This window comes from Ranitomeya variabilis, chromosome 5 (genome assembly GCF_051348905.1).
Source record: "Ranitomeya variabilis isolate aRanVar5 chromosome 5, aRanVar5.hap1, whole genome shotgun sequence".
Classification (NCBI taxonomy): domain Eukaryota; kingdom Metazoa; phylum Chordata; class Amphibia; order Anura; family Dendrobatidae; genus Ranitomeya; species Ranitomeya variabilis.
In genome coordinates, this window is record NC_135236.1 from 48,731,051 (window position 1) to 48,746,538 (window position 15,488).

At 42.5% G+C, this 15,488-nt stretch overlaps 1 protein-coding gene across 1 annotated transcript in view; it reads left to right on the top strand.

Annotated features, from left to right (window-relative positions):
- The first annotated feature begins 613 nt into the window (after window positions 1-613).
- Window positions 614-15,488, top strand: part of CACNA1A (calcium voltage-gated channel subunit alpha1 A) — a 351,768-nt gene continuing 336,893 nt past the window's right edge. The window contains exon 1 of the mRNA XM_077261846.1: window positions 614-1,779. Within this exon, the coding sequence (XP_077117961.1) occupies window positions 1,532-1,779 (248 nt within the window). The 5' untranslated portion in view covers window positions 614-1,531. The remainder of the gene's footprint in view (window positions 1,780-15,488) is intronic.

Genomic DNA, 15,488 nt, shown 5'->3' on the forward strand with positions numbered 1-15,488 from the left:
AGCAGGGTTAATGGTGCAGTGTCGCCATGCAGTGGCCCAGGCTGTGCTGCTGCTCTGGTAGTGTGGTGAGGCGGATCAGCACTTGGACAGCTCCCAGCCCAGACTGTACTGACACCTCACTGCCTCCTGCTCACTAGCGCCCTCTGCTGCTGACCCCCAGCTTCTGTGCAGAGCAGCACCTGGATGATGTGTCAGCCCAGGCCAATGCATCCTCCAGCTCCCATTTTGCTCACCCCCTGCTGTCACTTTCCACTTGGCTTGTCGTGTTCCTGTCCTCATCCCCCCACCATTAGAGGCTCCTGTGTGGGTTTGGCGGCCAGCTGCTGCAGTGATTGGCCTGGGGCTATCATGTGTAGGTAGGGAGCCAGCAGGAGTGACACCTGCACCTTTATCCCCAGTCCCTGGGCTATAGGTGACCCATAGTCTTCTCCAGTATGGACTTTGGATGCCTCTTATGGCTCCCAATGGCCGATCCCAGGCAGACCTCAGTATTGCATAGGGCTGGGGGAGTGGTGGGAGTGGAGCGGAGACTGCAGCATATCTCTCCCCTCCTTCTCTTCCAGTCTCTCCCCCTCCCCTGCTGGATCTCTCCCTCCGCTGCTGCTGTGGAGGATTGAGCAGCTTCTTCCAGCACTGGACACATTGGAGCCTCTATATCTAAAATAATGGGGTGTCAGGAATATAATGGAGGTGCCAAGCATTGCTGGAGCCACCCCCCACTCCAGCCCCCTTCACCAGCCCATCACCAATCAATCTATAACCCATTGTGAATGATTTCCCATCTCCAAATGTCATGGTGGCTCCATCGTGAGGTTCTCCAAGGCTCCCCCATACTCTGAAGCCTGCCTCATCTCCCTCCTCTCGCTCTCCCTGGGTTCCCCCCACCACCACCACCTCTCGCTCTCTCTTCCTATCACCCACTACCACCACCCTCCTTCTTTTCCACGTCCTCCTCCTCCCACCGCCCCGGACGGATTGCAGGATCTTGAAAGATGCAGCTCTGAAAACGGCAGGTCTGAAAACGGCAGAGCGCACAGGGGAGAGGGTCCGCACCGCAAGACCCCTCAATCTTTTTTTTTTTATTTTAATTTTCCTTTTTTTCCCTTTTATTATTATTATTGTTTTTTTATTTATTTTTTGTCATTTTTTTAAAGAGACGAGTCCTGGCGGCGAGGGAATGTGTGATCGCCCCCTGATCTTAGCCGTCACCTCTCTACAGATATATCTCCATTTGCTGCCATGACCCGGACTTTCGTGCATGAAGACCCTGTATAGAATTCTCTCCGTATTTCTGACTTGTTAATGGGCGGACGTGTCTTCTCCCGATAAGTTGAGAGGTCCTCTCGGTATATTCCTGCATTTTCTATAGGAGCACCTGTCTGTGGAGATACCTGAGGAGCGTGCAGTCATACCCGGGACGCTGCCTGTCTGCATGAGATGTGATGCTTTGCAGCGTCCTTACCTCTTCTTTTCCTACATCTTTTCCTTGCTCCTCACTTTCCGGTAACCCGCGGACTTTGTCCCCGACATCATGGGGGCTCGCTTCGGGGACGAGGTGCCGGCCCGTGGTGGGGGAGGCGCAGGTCGTGGAAGTCGACAAGGTGGGCCCCCGGGGGCCCAGCGGATCTACAAACAGTCAATGGCACAGAGGGCCCGAACTATGGCGCTGTACAACCCGATCCCAGTACGGCAGAGCTGCCTAACCGTCAACCGCTCCCTCTTCCTCTTCAGCGAAGACAACGTGGTGAGGAAATACGCCAAAAAAATCACCGAATGGCCATATCCTTTTCACTCTTGGCACTGGGGGTCCAATAGGCCGTGGAGCACTGTAAGGGTTAAACATGTCTCCATGCCATAATGGTCCACTGTATTTATGTTGATGCCATAAAAACCAAAGAAGTAGGAAAATCTATATCTACAGGAGATGTATGAGTGTCCATTACTATATGTGTTCATCCAGGTCTGGATCGTCATGTGAGTCTGTCCCATATATACGAGTCCATATGGTGAGGTGTGCTGTGCCCTATATGTCCGACGTGTGGCTGGATCTATGGGATGTGGATATACACCCGCTCCTATATGGTAAATGGGGCAGCAATGTGCAGTATTGGGGGGGTCACTTCTCTATCTTTATTCTATTATCATCTATCTATTATCTACCTATTATATATTCTCTATCTATTACCTATCTATCTATTATCTATCATCTATTTATTATTATGTGCAGGTATCTATACGGGCATGCAGCTGATCTGTACAGTATGGTAGCTGTGTATACACACACATATATACTGTCTGGGCGATGTAATAAATGTGTCAATGAAATGGGCAGCACTATGTATGTCGCTGTCCCCATCATTCACTGTATATGGTTGTGTTGTCTATGAACACTGGGCATAGCATATATCAAACATGTATGGAGCTATATATAGCACTGCAGTGCAATGCTCCATTAATAAATCCGCCTGATAATGCAGCATTCTATGCACATAGCCCAGTGATTTACCAGCTGACGGAGATGATGGCAGATATAGCCCTAGTGATGCTCTGTGTATGCGTTCATGCATTGTATTCTACACCGTACAGTGCATATGTCCCCACTGCAGTGTGCAAGGTGCAGTCCTCCTGGTCATACCTGTGCTCTACATAGGTGTACACTGGAATGTAGACGCACACGTATGGATCATGTGTACCCGCACTGCACCTGCTCATGTATACAGGGGACAGGTAATATCATATTCAGAAATGGAGATAGATAGATAATAAATAGATAATAGAAAGATAATAGATAGATAGATAGATAGATAGATAATAGATAGATAGATAATAGAAAGATAATAGATAGATAGATAGATAGATAGATAATAGATAGATAATATATATCTATTTATCTATCTACCTATTACCTATCTATTATCTAGTTATCATCTATCTATATATCTATCATCTATTATCTATCTATTATCTATCTATCTATTATCTATCTATATATCTATCTACTATCTATCATCTATCTATCTATCATCTATTATCTATCTATCTATCTATCTATCTATCTATCTATCTATCTATCATCTATCTATCATCTATCTATCATCTATCTATCTATCATCTATTATCTATCTATCTATCTATCTATCTATCTATCTATCTATCTATATATCTATCTATTATCTATCTATCATCTATCATCTATCTATCTTTCTATCTATCATCTATTATCTATTTATTATCTATCTATCATCTATTATCTATCTATCTCTCCCATTTCAGGTGTCATATTGGGGTCTGTATTTCGGTAGTGATGTCTGGAGACATCCACCCTCTGGGCTGTTTTCCTGGCGAGATGTGATAGGAGCACATACTGGTCAGCGCTGGGAGCTTTGCTGCAGACACTGTAGGGCTGTGAGCACATTTGAGGCAAAGCACAGCCCTGAATGGTGATATGGGAGGTGTTGTATCTGCTGTATAATGGGGTTAATGTGCATATAATTTCCATGAGATGGTCGGAGGAGCTGGCGATCTATGAGTTGTAGAGATGTAAAGCAGTGAAACTAATGTATTAGAGAAATTTTTTCATGGAGTGATTTGATTTTCCTTTTGTATTGTGAATGTGTTTCCTTCTACATCTTGTAGGAATGCTCTACATAAAAAAGAACATAATGTCCCGTGCTGTCACATGCGCCACAAGGACAACGAGGCTAGCTTCTGTCAGCACCAGTCACTAGGCTAGATCTCAATATGGTGGGTCTTTCAACTCATACCCTAATCAATTTAGGCTAGTGTACCCACTAATTGCCCCATGCCAAAGTGCTCTTCAGGATCCAAGATCTAGAATGCACTGCGTGTACAAAGTGTGCTCCACCCTTCAGCCACAAGCGCCAAGAGGGGACCTGTAATATATCGTGGACTCATCTACATCACATCCTGCTTTGAACAGGTCAATGTCAGCTGTCTACAAGCCTCTGAGTGGTTGAGAGGGTCCAGATCACCACCATGAGGCCATCCTGGTGTACCCAGTGGTATGGGGTCATTTCATTATAGGGCAATATGAGTAGCACCTCAATTTTACAATTGTTTGGGTGTGGGAACTTTGTGAAGCCCCATTACCTGGCATGTCAAGCTGATTATAAGCATTGTAAATGATCCAGGCTGGATTAATGAGCTGTGGGCCAACTCACGAAGGGGTACATGATGTGATTCAGATGATAGGCTTGAAGTTTGCAGAGCTCTTGGTGCCAGGATCTAATCACAAATTCATCTTTGTTCACAGGTTGGTGTTAAAATATAGGTTAATCCTTAAAAAATAAATTTAGATTGGAAGAACTAAGCCTAAAAATAAGCTGGGCCAGTGGTTGGCTATAAGAGATTGATACGAGATTCAATCAGCCAACAAGAGGCACAAGGATCTGAGTAGACTTCTCGAAAATACGAGATTGTGTTGACAAGTGGTTGGATCCAATATTCAGATATCTCTTGATTGGCCTCACTTATCCAGAAAATACAACGAAAATTCATTTGGACAAGATTAGCTCCAACATTTAGTCATTAATGATCACCATAAATCACTTGGTCAATTCTTGGCCCCAAGATTTTCTTGGTGCAATGCTTCGCTTCATCAATGGTTGCGGTTTTCTACTGGTAACGATGATTGTGTATGTTCATGTGTCCGACTCTGATCACACATACGATACTGCTGGAGAACATTATTTGCCTCCGTAGGATAGATAGTCACCATCATGGTAGTTTTCTAGATGTTCATGTTATATCACAGATGGACAACTATCCCGGAGGGAATACATTTGATATTTAGTCTTCGAGCAATTCAGATTGAAATTGCTGACTCCTAATTCAACGCATGGATAACTCTAACCTTTCCTGCCATATGTATGCTATGTGTCCGCACCACTGACCACAGAATAAGGTTCTGGACAAGAGGAGAAGGTGGACTTTTCTCTTCTCTACTGATAATGTTATCAAGACCATTTCAAGAGCTGAATCGGTTGTAGGGGAGATATATAATAAACCTGACGCCATAAGACATTGAGTGTGCTGGGGGTAAGCGGATTATGTGATATAGACTCTATATTACATGGGTTATGGTCATTAAAGGTGTTCTTTAAGGGGTCATATCCACATCATAAAGTGTCCTCCTGCTTGGACCTTCCATGATCAGCTGACAATAAGTGTTTATTTTCCCTGCAGTGCCTCCACAGGAGAAATTGAGCATTACATGGTGCCCATTCATATCAATGCAGTATAGGACAAGTCCTCCATTCTTTATAACCATTCTTCCCTCTAACCAAGTGAACACAGAACCCCATGAAATAACTCATACTTCCCTATAATGGGGTATGTAATTTGGTTTTCTAAGCTGGACCTCCCCTTTATAACCCCCGCTTACCAATCCCAGGAATACGGTGCTTATAGCTTTTAACAACTGTTTCTTTGATGACGCTTGTCTGATTTGCGGAGGTATCTCGTGTGGCAACTTGCTCATGTGGAATAGGACGATTTGCACGGCTGTCAGTCTACCTGACACATGTAAATGGTCACGGCGGCGAGAGAAGCGGCAAATCATTGTCATGTTATGATGTTATATAAAATAAGTTCCACGCTTAATGACTTCTTCTGGAAGTGTAAATTGTGTTCCTTCAAGTGTTCACAGATTTCTGACAGCGAATCTGACGTAAGGCAGCCATGTGATGCTCCAAATACCCTACCCAAATACATGACACCATTCCTGGCCATGTGGTCACTACACTGTGTAGAGAGCTGTGTGGCTCCTAATCCGTACGTGGGTTATTACGGCCACCGCAGGAACCGCAAACTGCGGATTGGTGAGCGGACCAGTTGTCCTACCTCTGCCAAATGATGGCCTATCCTCAGAAGGACTCCTTTTATTGCTGTGACACAAGGGTACAATTTTGGTGGCGTCCGGTGACACAGTAGAACCTGGTAACTGTTAGATCAACTCCACTTTGAAGGTGGGAGACGGAGAGAATGTGCTCGGGGATAGAACGGGTTAATATGAGACAGAGGAATCATTGAGATGGCGGCGCGCTGCCGAGGAAAAACGATACTGTGCAATATTCAGCGAATACTATTTCCACAAGTTGACAGGTCACAAACCGATTTTCGGCTCCGGACAGGAGCCTTTGTCAGGTGATCATCTGATGAAGGTCCCTGTCCAGGGTCGAAAACCAGTTTGTGATACGTCAATTAGTGGACTTCACCAGAGATAATAATATTGGCTGAATCTTGCACTGTATATTTTTCCTGGGCAGCACAGCGGAATCTCGCCGACTCCTCTATTTAGTATCAGGTGCATGGCGGACTGCAGACACCACGTATTGTGTCTTTGATTTTGGGATAACCACCCCTTTATATTTGGCTCTACTGCTGCACTAGTATAATATGTAGATAAAAACTTAAATGGATGACACAAAAGAAGAAAACGTTTATTTGTTCATGCAAGCCATTAAATCCAGAATCTAAATCCGGGAAATGTTAACGTTTCAGTCCTGTATCCGGACCTTCATCAGAAACATGTGAATTGCTAGAGGTGCAATGGAGGAACCATGTAAGAAGTGCTGTAGAGGACATGACTGACGTCACAGGCTGTGTCTTTCATGTGTCAGTCAGGCGCATCCCCCGCAGCACTTCATTCATAGTTCCTCCACTGCACCGCTAGCAACTCGCATCTTTCTGATGAATGGCCGAATATGTTTTCTAAATTTACATTCTGGATTTATTGTATTGCATGAATAAATAAACGTTTTCCTCTTTTACATGATTAATTTTTTGCTATCCAATATGACAACAGCATGATGTAGGGACAGAGACCCTGATTCCAGCGATGTGTCACTTAATTTACTGGGTGCCGCAGTTATGATAGAGTCTGCTTTCTGTGTACATTGTATAGTGACAGAGAACTGCTAATCAGCGCTGGGGGTGTGTGGTTGGACTAGGAGGCACGAAGCAGCTAGTCCTGTAGTGATAATCTCTCTCTGATAAAACACTGTCAACAGGAATATCGCTTTTTCTAGAGTAGTAGAAGTTCTAATATTTGATACCTCCTAAATTCAGTAAAGATAACCAACAGGACCATCGTACTATCTAGAGAGGAGAAAATTGACAACTGGGCAGTGCAGGGGTATCTTAAAGTAAGGGTCATAAAAAGCTCCTGTCCTGCCCACTCGTCTCACACTGCTGCCACCATTGTTGGCCCGCCTTTGGCATTAATAATTGCACCCTGCGTCCACCGAGCATCAGGTCATATTGTCTCCATCTGATATCTATTATTCATATGTTTACTTCACATCCAACCTCACCCTCTAGCAGGAGCAAACTGGCAAATTTCTGCCCCCCTGAGCAATGGATGAGCGATGTCACAAGGCAGGAGGGGGAGCACTTACAGTCCTAAGATGGGGGTCCGCCACTAGACACGGTGTCATTGCAGAAGATTGGGAGTGCCTGCAGTTTCTAGGCCCCGTGGGCAGTTCAGGGTGGGTTCGGGTGGCACCGCTGATGACCCACTTTGTGCGGCACCGGTCTGTGTTTTGCTAGGAGGCCAGCAGGGTATGGTGGTTGCATAAGCTGAATGTGTTCATTTACTGTCGATCCTGAGAATTGCATTGCAGCTGCTTCAGCGAGCAGAACTAAATTAAAAAATAAAGCAAACTGCATTTTGTACTTTGCTGAGCGGTGCAGTATTGGTTCGCAGTCAGCTTTCTCTTTGATGGATGCTTCCTCCACAGGCTTTTCCTTTATCGTACGCTTCTCTTATTCTTGCTTCAGTTCATTTGGTGGGGGTGGGGTAATACCATTAGTATATCGTATTAATGAAGAGCACCACAAGTACAAAATGTCACATGAACACGTCTACAAAGGTCAGGATGCAAGTCCATACAGCGACCGCCATGGCCTCCGCACCTTTCTAATCCAATTAATTATACTACACACCTCAGTCTTCCATTTACTGATATGGTGACCATTTCTAAATCCTATCATAATAACGTTCACATGAAGAAATTAGGGACGTTCCTAATAATCTTATTCTGAATGCCCCTCCAATCAGGCCGAAAATCAAGGTAGGATTATAAAACTACTTAACTCATTAACTTCGCTCAATTTTTACCCCCCCCCCCCCTTACTGACTAATTTAATTTCATTGTACTGCCAAGAGGTGAGGGGAGAAAAGCGCAGCAATAAACAGATTTTTGATTCAGAAATGTGGTTGTCACTTTTCAAGCCAAAATAGTGACGGTCATAAAATAAAGCTGAGACTACTATGTAATAGAAAAACAAAACCTAAACCTCTACCATACTTCCCCCTATGACCAAGAAAATAACCACTATAATACTGCCCCTATGTACAAGAATATAACTACTATAATACTGCCCCTATGTACAAGAATATAACTACTATAATACTGCTCCTATGTACAAGAATATAACTACTATAATACTGCCCCTATGTACAAGAATATAACTACTATAATACTGCCCCTATGTACAAGAATATAACTACTACAATACTGCCCCTATGTACAAGAATATAACTACTATAATACTGCCCCTATGTACAAGAATATAACTACTACAATACTGCCCCTATGTACAAGAATATAACTACTATAATACTGTCTCTATGTACAAGAATATAACTACTATAATACTGCCCCTATGTACAAGAATATAACTACTACAATACTGCCCCTATGTACAAGAATATAACTACTATAATACTGTCTCTATGTACAAGAATATAACTACTATAATACTGCTCCTATGTACAAGAATATAACTACTATAATACTGTCCCTATGTACAAGAATATAACTACTATAATACTGCCCCCATATACAAGAATATAACTACTATACTACTGCTCCTATGTACAAGAATATAACTACTGTAATGCTGCCCCTATGTACAGGAATATAACTACTATAATACTGCCCCTATGTACAAGAATATAACTACTATAATACTGCTCCTATGTACAAGAATATAACTACTATAGTACTGCCCCTATGTACATGAATATAACTACTATAATACTGCCCCTATGTACATGAATATAACTACTATAATACTGCTCCTATGTACAAGAATATAACTACTATAATACTGTCCCTATGTACAAGAATATAACTACTATACTACTGCTCCTATGTACAAGAATATAACTACTATAGTACTGCCCCTATGTACATGAATATAACTACTATAATACTGCCCCTATGTACATGAATATAACTACTATAATACTGCTCCTATGTACAAGAATATAACTACTATAATACTGCTCCTATGTACAAGAATATAACTACTATAATACTGCCCCTATGTACAAGAATATAACTACTATAATACTGCTCCTATGTACAAGAATATAACTACTATAATACTGCTCCTATGTACAAGAATATAACTACTATAATACTGCCCCTATGTACAAGAATATAACTACTATAATACTGCTCCTATGTACAAGAATATAACTACTATAATACTGCTCCTATGTACAAGAATATAACTACTATAATACTGCTCCTATGTACAAGAATATAACTACTATTAACTACTATAATACTGCCCCTATGTACAAGAATATAACTACTATAATACTGCCCCCTATGTACAAGAATATAACTACTATAATACTGCCCCAATGTACAAGAATATAACTACTATAATACTGCTCCTATGTACAAGAATATAACTACTATAATACTGCCCCTATGTACAAGAATATAACTACTATAATACTGCCCCTATGTACAAGAATATAACTACTATAATACTGCACCTATGTACAAGAATATAACTACTATAATACTGCCCCCATAAACAAGAATATAACTACTATAATAGCCACTGCTCCTGGCATCTGTTATTGTCTGCAGTGTTAATACCAGGCCAACAGCGCTGCAGCCAATCAGTGAGCTCAGCAGGTCTGCCCAACATGACTACATCAGCTGCTCAGAGGTGCAGGAGCAGCGTCAGACACTCAGCACTGGACCAAAACGTGCAAGTAATGCACAGTGTGTTATTTAAAAAAAAAACTGCAGTGGTTTTCAGAATCTGGAAGCCCAACCCCTTTAAATTATAATATAATAAAAGTAGTAGCGAGACAATATTGACTTGGGCATACAGTACTAATAATGGGTGATATACTTGCCGACTGGTAACAGAGGGGGATTTGAGGTTATATTACTGGATTAACATAGATACCATATGGCCTGGGGTAGGAATATTAGTATTTGGGTAGTATGACTGGAGATGGATCATGGTGAATTATTAGTAGTCGTGAAGTGATACCAGTTTCGAGACGATTTCATTGGATTGGTAGTGTAACAACAATGATTTTGGGAAGTATTATTAAGAGATGAGATGCCATCAGTGGAGGAATAGGGAATGTGATGTGATATCACCAGATTGTGAAGTTGGAGATGACGCCATAGTTTTGAGGGGACATCAATGAGTAGTAATGGTGTAAGATCTTGAGAATGTAGCAGTAATAATCTAATATCAGTGAGGTACAATCCTGTAGATGGCATAGTAGTAATGAAGTGGCCTCTGTGGGGTGTAATCATGAAGATGTAATAATAATGAAAACTAAGAAAGCTTTAAAACAGAAGTGATAATAGTTTATTATTTTAGCAGTTAACAAAAAGTAAAGTAAATGAACAGAAAGAGAAATTTTAATCAAATTAATTAAAGCATCACTACTTGAAAGCACATTTGACCACAAATTTTGAAGGAACTCGGCAGGAGGTTGTACCAAACATCTTGGAGAACTCACCCCAGATCTTCTGTGCATGAGGCTTGTGCGGATCCTTCTGTCTATTCCTGTGATCCCAGATAGACGGGATGATGTGAGATCAGGGCTCTGCGGGGCCAGATCATCACTTCTAGGACTCCTTGATCTTATTTATGCTGAAGATGGTTTTTAATGACACTGGCTGGATGTTTGGAGTTGTTTTCCTTCTGCAGAATAAATTTGTGGCCAAACAGATGAATTGGCGATGGTACTGCATGATGGAGCAGTATCTGCCTGTATTTCTCAGCATTGAGGACACCAAGAAATGGGCAATGTTGAGGAACGTAGACGATGCAGCAGATGAAACACCCATGATTCTTACTTCCTTTTGGTGCCACTGGAGGCTGGTTAGAACTGGCAGTAACCAGTGGCACCCAGCTACTGTTCAGAAACGTCTGGCTAGAAGAAGTCTTCATGGGAGAATAATGGTCATAATCCTACCATTAATATAATAACTTGGCCAAGTGACTCAACTTTGCAATTAAACATGGTAACTTGGGTGCTGAAGAATGTCAACAGGTGCTCTGAACTGAAGACTAGAGATGGGCAAACCCGAAAAGTAAAGTTCAGAGTCCATACCGAACACCTACTGTTCAGGCATGTACCCCGAAGAAACACGGACTTCACCAGGAAGTCTGTGCTACTGTTTGGGTTTGGTAACCTGAACACAGACTGCTCGGGTTTGGCACCCAAAAGTCCAGGTGTTTATCGCGCTGCCATGTGCATGACAGCACGGCAAACACTGCCATTGATTGGTGGCAAAATCATTACTGTTGGTCAGACAGCCGCGGTTCCCACGTTGTCAGAAGACAGCATGAGCCTGCAGCTGTGATCGACTGGTATCGACTTATGGGACTACTACTCCCATCAGGCTAAGTCTGCTGACGCTAATAACAGCAGGTGTGGCTGATGGGAGTATTCATCAGCCAGCTCCTGCGCTCTAAATAAATAATTTAAAAAAAAGAACGTGTGGGCTTCCCTGTATTTTTGATAAGCAGCCAGGCAAAACTGCAACCCTCAGCTGTCAGTTTTAGTAAGGTTGGTTACCAATAATAGAGGGATCCCCATGACATGACATTAACCCCTTCACCCCCAAGGGTGGTTTGCACGTTAATGACCGGGCCAATTTTTACAATTCTGACCACTGTCCCTTTATGAGGTTATAACTCTGGAATGCTTCAACGGATCTTGGCGATTCTGACATTGTTTTCTCGTGACATATTGTACTTCATGATAGTGGTAAAATTTCTTCGATATAACTTGCGTTTATGTGTGAAAAAAACTAATATTTGGTGAAAATTTTGAAAATTTCGCAATTTTCCAACTTTGAATTTTTATGCCCTTAAATCACAGACATATGTCACGCAAAATACTTAATAAGTAACATTTCCCACATGTCTACTTTACATCAGCACAACCAAAAATTTTTTTTGTGACGGAGTTATAAGGGTTAAAAGTTGACCAGCAATTTCTCATTTTTACAACACCATTTTTTTTTAGGGACCACATCTCATTTGAAGTCATTTTGAGGGGTCTATATGATGGAAAATACCCAAGTGTGACACCATTCTAAAAACTGCACCCCTCAAGGTACTCAAAACCACTTTCAAGAAGTTTATTAACCCTTCAGGTATTTCACAGAAATTTTTGGAATGTTTAAATAAAAATAAACATTTAACTTTTTTTCACACAAAATTTATTTCAGCTCCAATTTGTTTTATTTTACCAAGGGTAACAGGAGAAAATAGACCCCAAAATTTGTTCTACAATTTGTCCTGAGTACGCTGATACTCCATATGTGGGGGTAAACCACTGTTTGGGCGCATGGCAGAGCTCGGAAGGAAAGGAGCGCCATTTTACTTTTCAATGCAAAATTGACTGGAATTGAGATGGGACGCCATGTTGCATTTGGAGAGCCCCTGATGTGCCTAAACATTGAAACCCCCCACAAGTGACACCATTTTGGAAAGTAGACCCCCTAAGGATCTTATCTAGATGTGTGGTGAGCACTTTGACCCAACAAGTGCTTCACAGAAGTTTATAATGCAGAGCCGTAAAAATAAAAAATCATATTTTTTCACACAAATGATCTTTTCGCCCCAAATTTTTTATTTTCCCAAGGGTAAGAGAAGAAATTGGACCCCAAAAATTGTTGTGCAATTTGTCCTGAGTACGCTGATACCCAATATGTGGGTGTAAACCATTGTTTGGGCGCAGGGCAGAGCTTGGAAGGGAAGGAGCGCCATTTGACTTTTCAATGCAAAATTGACTGGAATTGAGATGGGACGCCATGTTGCATTTGGAGAGCCCCTGATGTGCCTAAACATTGAAACCCCCCACAAGTGACACCATTTTGGAAAGTAGACCCCCTAAGGAACTTATCTAGATGTGTGGTGAGCACTTTGACCCAACAAGTGCTTCACAGAAGTTTATAATGCAGAGCCGTAAAAATAAAAAATCATATTTTTTCACAAAAATGATCTTTTCGCCCCCAATTTTTTATTTTCCCAAGGGTAAGAGAAGAAATTGGACCCCAAAAATTGTTGTGCAATTTGTCCTGAGTACGCTGATACCCCATATGTGGGTGTAAACCATTGTTTGGGCGCAGGGCAGAGCTCGGAAGGGAAGGAGCGCCATTTGACTTTTCAATGCAAAATTGACTGGAATTGAGATGGGACGCCATGTTGCGTTTGGAGAGCCCCTGATGTGCCTAAACATTGAAACCCCCCACAAGTGACACCATTTTGGAAAGTAGACCCCTTAAGGAACTTATCTAGATGTGTGTTGAGCACTTTGACCCAACAAGTGCTTCACAGAAGTTTATAATGCAGAGCCGTAAAAATAAAAAATCATATTTTTTCACAAAAATGATCTTTTCGCCCCCATTTTTTTATTTCCCCAAAGGTAAGAGAAGAAATTAGACCACAATAGTTGTTGTGCAATTTGTCCTGAGTACGACGATACCCAATATGTGGGGGTAAACCACTGTTTGGGCGCATAGCAGAGCTCGGAAGGGAAGGAGCGCTATTTTACTTTTCAATGCAAAATTGACTGGAATTAAGATGGGATGCCATGTTGCGTTTGGAGAGCCCCTGATGTGCCTAAACATTAAAAACCCCCACAAGTGACACCATTTTGGAAAGTAGACCCCCTAAGGAACTTATCTAGATGTGTTTTGAGAGCTTTGAACCCCCAAGTGTTTCACTACAGTTTATAACGCAGAGCCGTGAAAATAAAAATTCTTTTTTTTTTCACAAAAATGATTTTTTAGCCCCCAGTTTTGTATTTTCACAAGGGTAAGGATAAATTGGACCCCAAAAGTTGTTGTACAATTTGTCCTGAGTACGCTGATACCCCATATGTGGGGGGGAACCACTGTTTGGGCGCATGACAGAGCTCGGTAAGGAAGGAGCGCCATTTGGAATGCAGACTTAAATGGATTGGTCTGCAGGCGTCACGTTGCATTTGCAGAGCCCCTGATGTACCCAAACAGTACAAACCCCCCACAAGTGACCCCATATTGGAAACTAGACCCCCCAAGGAACTTATCTAGATGTGTTGTGAGAACTTTGAACCCCCAAGTGTTTCACTACAGTTTATAACGCAGAGCCGTGAAAATAAAAATTCTTTTTTTTTCACAAAAATGATTTTTAGCCCCCAGTTTTGTATTTTCACAAGGGTATCAGGATAAATTGGACCCCAAAAGTTGTTGTCCAATTTGTCCTGAGTACGCTGATACCCCAAATGTGGGGGGGAACCACTGTTTGGGCGCATGACAGAGCTCGGAAGGGAAGGAGCGCCATTTGGAATGCAGACTTAAATGGATTGGTCTGCAGGCGTCACGTTGCATTTGCAGAGCCCCTGATGTACCCAAACAGTACAAACCCCCCACAAGTGACCCCATATCGGAAACTAGACCCCCCAAGGAACTTATCTAGATGTGTTGTGAGAACTTTGAACCCCCAAGTGTTTCACTACAGTTTACAACGCAGAGCCGTGAAAATAAAAAATCTTTATTTTCCCACAAAACTTATTTTTTGGCCCCCAGTTTTGTATTTTCCCAAGGGTAGCAGGAGAAATTGGACCCCAAAAGATGATGTCCAATTTGTCCTGAGTACGCTGATACCCCATATGTTGGGGTAAACCCCTGTTTGGGCACACGGGAGAGCTCTGAAGGGAAGGAGCACTGTTTTCCTTTTTCAACGCAGAATTGGCTGGAATTCAGATCGGATGCCATGTCCCATTTGGAGAGCCCCTGATGTGCCTAAACAGTGGAAACCCCCAATTATAACTGAAACCCTAATCCAAACACACCCCTTACCCTAATCCCAACAGTAACCCTAACCACACCTCTAACCCAGACACACCCCTAACCCTAATCCCAACCCTATTCCCAACCGTAAATGTAATCCAAACCCTAACCCTATCTTTAGCCCCAACCCTAACTGTAGCCCCAACCCTAGCCCCAACCCTAGCCCTAACCCTAGCCCTAACCCTAGCAATAACCCTAGCAATAACCCTAGCCCTATCACTAGCCATAACACTAGCCCTAACCCTAGCCCTAACCCTAACCCTAGCCCCAACCCTAGCCCCAACCCTGGCCCTAACCCTAACCCTAGCCCCAACCCTAGCCCTAACCCTAACCCTAGCCCCAACC